We start from the raw sequence: 3,424 nt of genomic DNA on the forward strand, positions 1-3,424 counted from the left end.
GGTATAAAGCACATTTGCTCTTTCAATTCAATTTTAGCACAAAGAAAAGATCAAACCAGCGAAGGCGGTCCTCTCTTCTCCTTTTCTCCCTCTATCGACCAATCACCGGGTCAATCTTGTAAGCCTCTCAAAACCTAGATTCCTCCCTTCGACCGTATCTATCAATTTCAATCTTAAATTTTTGATATCATCTTAATTTTTTTAATTTTTATTTCAATTTTTCGTGCGTTTGTATTGATCGATCTTTCAGAAACGAAACTGTGATAGATATTTTCCCTATGAATTTTGGTGCTTCGATTTCGTGTTTCTTAATTTCTTTTCCCTTTAGGCTTATTATTTGTTTATTTTTGCTTGAATTTTATTTTCAATTGTTGTTGATGTCGCTAGTTACCAGTGCCTTATTCTTCAGGTGTTGTGCCTCTCGGATCGACAATTGAATTAGGAATTATCTTATTTTCTATTTGGAAATGTAGAAACAATTACTTGAAATTTACTTGATATTTTACCCCTTTTCTATATTTAGGTCCATTTATTCCCTCTCCAATGTGACATCTTAAGCTTTGCCTAGTGGTAAAATAGGTAAAAAAAAAAAAAAAAAAAATTATTTTGAATTTGGTAAAGAATTTGGAATGCATCGCTTATTTAATTTATGTGGGTATTTAAAAAAGTTCATTGAGAATAGTTATTAAAGATCAATTAGAATACGAGGTTAGATATGTGGCATTAATTTATTCCCCAATTGTGTGTTGACAGGAATATTACTTGGTGAGTTGCAAATTCACTTTTGCGAAAGTGGTGGATGCATTCCTGTAGCTCATGATATTGGTTTCTGCTTAGTGCGTGACCAATTAGAATATGAGGTTAGTTATGTGGCATTAATTTATTCCCCAATTGTGTGTTGACAGGAATATTACTTGGTGAGGTGCAAATTCACTTGTGAGAAAGTGGTGGATGCATTCCTGTAGCTCATGATATTGGTTTCTGCCTAGTGCGTGAACTTTGAGTTGAGCAACTTTTTATCACAATGGGAAACTTGCACCGCAGGTATGTAGAACTGTGCATTCTGATTAACAGTTTAAAAATAAATCCAAACTCTTAAGTGCTTATTTTTTCGTTTGCTTCTTAATGCAGTGGGGTGTTTAGGAAGTCGAATGATAGTGCTCGACTCATTATAACAACTTTTATGGGGATGCTGCTTGGATATTTTATAGGTGTTTCGTTTCCATCAGTTTCTTTAACTAAGGTACATTGGCTCAGAAACTGAGTTAAACTTACTTGAGAGGTCATGTCACACCCATTTGGCTCATTTTATTATCTCTTTCTTGGCAGATTAGTTTACCTTCAAGCCTCATGTCATCTTTTGATATAGCCTTTAATGATGATCGCCATAGTTCTGCTAGTCGTAGTTTTCCTGAAAATCTTGGTTCTGGCAGTACTCCTTCAACACCTAAGGTACTTCTTTTGCTTCCTTTGAATTCTTATGTTGCTTTCTTTGGAACTTTGAGGCTTTCTTTTACCTTGAAGACCGGTAATGATTATTCCATTGGTTTATTTATGTGGCTGGTTTCAAAATTAGTGGAAGTTGATGAGTGCCCCTCTTCTTTTCATTTTTTATCAAATAGAAATGATTATAATGGATAGAAGTCTATATGATTGATTCATTCTTTGCTATTCTTGGTTTAACATCTATAGCAAGGTTATGATTCATATAACTTATCCTGGTGATATATTCATGATTTTTGGTTTCTCAGATCTATGTTCCTACAAACCCTCGTGGTGCAGAGTCTTTGCCACCAGGAATTGTAGTTTCAGAGTCAGATTTTTATCTTCGAAGATTATGGGGTGAACCTAGTGAGGTAAGGATTAAAAAAAGTGGAACTGGTATTTGCAATGGGATTTCCATAGTTTCTATTTGTCAAAGAGTCCTCATTCTAATGGCAATTTCACTTCTACAACTCTACTGCAATACTTTGATCAGTGGTCATACTCAAACTTATATTTGCCCATTCAGATGTTATTTTTCTTTTGTTATGCGTATGGTGTCTGCTCGCAATCTTGCTATCCTTTCTGCTCTTCCATTTCTGATATGCATGGGTGACAATAAGAATGATAACATTATGAAGTTATTTGTATATTCAGTAGCATGAAAGAAATTATATGTAATTGCTTGGATAATTTTCTACATGCCTTTACATCAGAATTTGCACCAATTAAATAGAGAACAATACAACGTTCAAAGCCCTAACAAGTAAGAAAAGGGGTCACGGCCACTCCCTATAAAACAGGACAAAATGCCCAAACACCAGAACTGCTGCCTATATAACCTTCTGCACCAGTAGGACTATTTAATAAAGAGTTTTGCTAGGGGTACATAATTTGGTGTACCGAAGGGTGTAGACCCTCTCACATGGTGGGGTCCACTCGAATATTTTATTCACGTGGGTCCCATCCTCATGTGAGAGGGTGTACACCCTTCGGCACACCAAATTATGAACCGTTAGCTTTATCCATTTACTAAATACTATAAGGGCATGTTTGATTGCAAGCATAGCATAGAAAGGAAATATTGACTCGAATTTATTTGTATGGAAATTGTCAATTAAATATGTTTGATTAGCTAAATTTTTAATCTAGAAAATGTTGTACTTTTCCTTCTTTAGTTGGTAGATGAGAGAGAGAGAGTGCGGGTAGATGAAGAGAGGGCGTGAATTGCCTAGAAAATAAAATGTTTTCCTTATCTTTTAGGAAAATATGGTCACGTGATCAACTTTTGAAAAATATTTCCCATGAAATGCCAATCAAACATCCCAAAAGTAGGAATTTAGGTGGAAAAATAACATTTTCCATGAAAAATAAAGCCAATCAAACACACCCTGATAAAACTTGTGAAATGGAAATAGAAAACCATTCATTAAACCAACCATGTAATCACTTGTCAAATATATGCAGGTAACACTGGAGTATGCTCATAAGATTGCTTTGGAAATTGCAGGATCTGAAACGGAAGCCCAAGTACCTAGTAACTTTTACAGTTGGTTTGGAGCAAAAGAACAATATTGATGCAGCAGTGAAGAAGGTTATGCTGGTTTGAATTTCGTTGCTATACATCTAAATATGATTATCATAGGGTTTCCTAATACTAAGATTTCTTTTGATATATTATTGTAGTTCTCTGAGGATTTTCAAATTATGCTTTTTCACTATGATGGGTGGACCAGTGAATGGGATCAGTTTGAGTGGTCACAGCGTGCAGTACACGTTAGTGTTAGGAAGCAAACAAAATGGTAAGATTCATCAATTCTAGCTTAGGATCTTTTTTAGTTGTTCTATGCGTAACCTTAAGAACTAGAGACATTATGAGACCTCTGTTGAAAAGATTAAAGTTTGTGCATTTTTATCAATTTTAGTAACGATTTTCTTGATA

At 34.9% G+C, this 3,424-nt stretch overlaps 1 protein-coding gene across 2 annotated transcripts; it reads left to right on the forward strand.

The window, feature by feature from the left end:
* Positions 1–19: 19 nt before the first annotated feature.
* On the forward strand, positions 20–3,313 carry LOC111388964. 2 transcript variants are annotated; one of them, XM_023013794.1, is made up of 8 exons: positions 21–118; positions 754–765; positions 906–1,044; positions 1,132–1,243; positions 1,330–1,452; positions 1,752–1,856; positions 2,993–3,076; positions 3,169–3,313. In XM_023013794.1, exons 3-8 carry the CDS (start codon positions 1,025–1,027, stop codon positions 3,286–3,288), a joined length of 564 nt encoding a protein of 187 aa, XP_022869562.1. In that variant the 5' UTR covers positions 21–118; positions 754–765; positions 906–1,024; the 3' UTR covers positions 3,289–3,313. The 2 variants fall into 2 exon arrangements, with proteins under 2 accessions (XP_022869563.1, XP_022869562.1); XM_023013795.1 differs by lacking the exon at positions 754–765 and having other exon boundaries at positions 20–118.
* The last annotated feature ends 111 nt before the right edge of the window (positions 3,314–3,424 follow it).

Source organism: Olea europaea, unplaced genomic scaffold (genome assembly GCF_002742605.1).
Source record: "Olea europaea var. sylvestris unplaced genomic scaffold, O_europaea_v1 scaffold5415, whole genome shotgun sequence".
In the NCBI taxonomy this organism is placed as follows: Eukaryota; Viridiplantae; Streptophyta; class Magnoliopsida; order Lamiales; family Oleaceae; genus Olea; species Olea europaea.

What these genes read in the sequence shown, in the direction of transcription:
- LOC111388964 (XM_023013795.1), top strand. Translation starts at nt 1,025, where the DNA reads ATGGGAAACTTGCACCGCAG. An exon ending in ATGGGAAACTTGCACCGCAG is followed by an intron (nt 1,045 to 1,131) that starts GTATGTAGAACT and finishes TTCTTAATGCAG; the next exon opens with TGGGGTGTTTAGGAAGTCGA. An exon ending in GTACTCCTTCAACACCTAAG is followed by an intron (nt 1,453 to 1,751) that starts GTACTTCTTTTG and finishes TTGGTTTCTCAG; the next exon opens with ATCTATGTTCCTACAAACCC.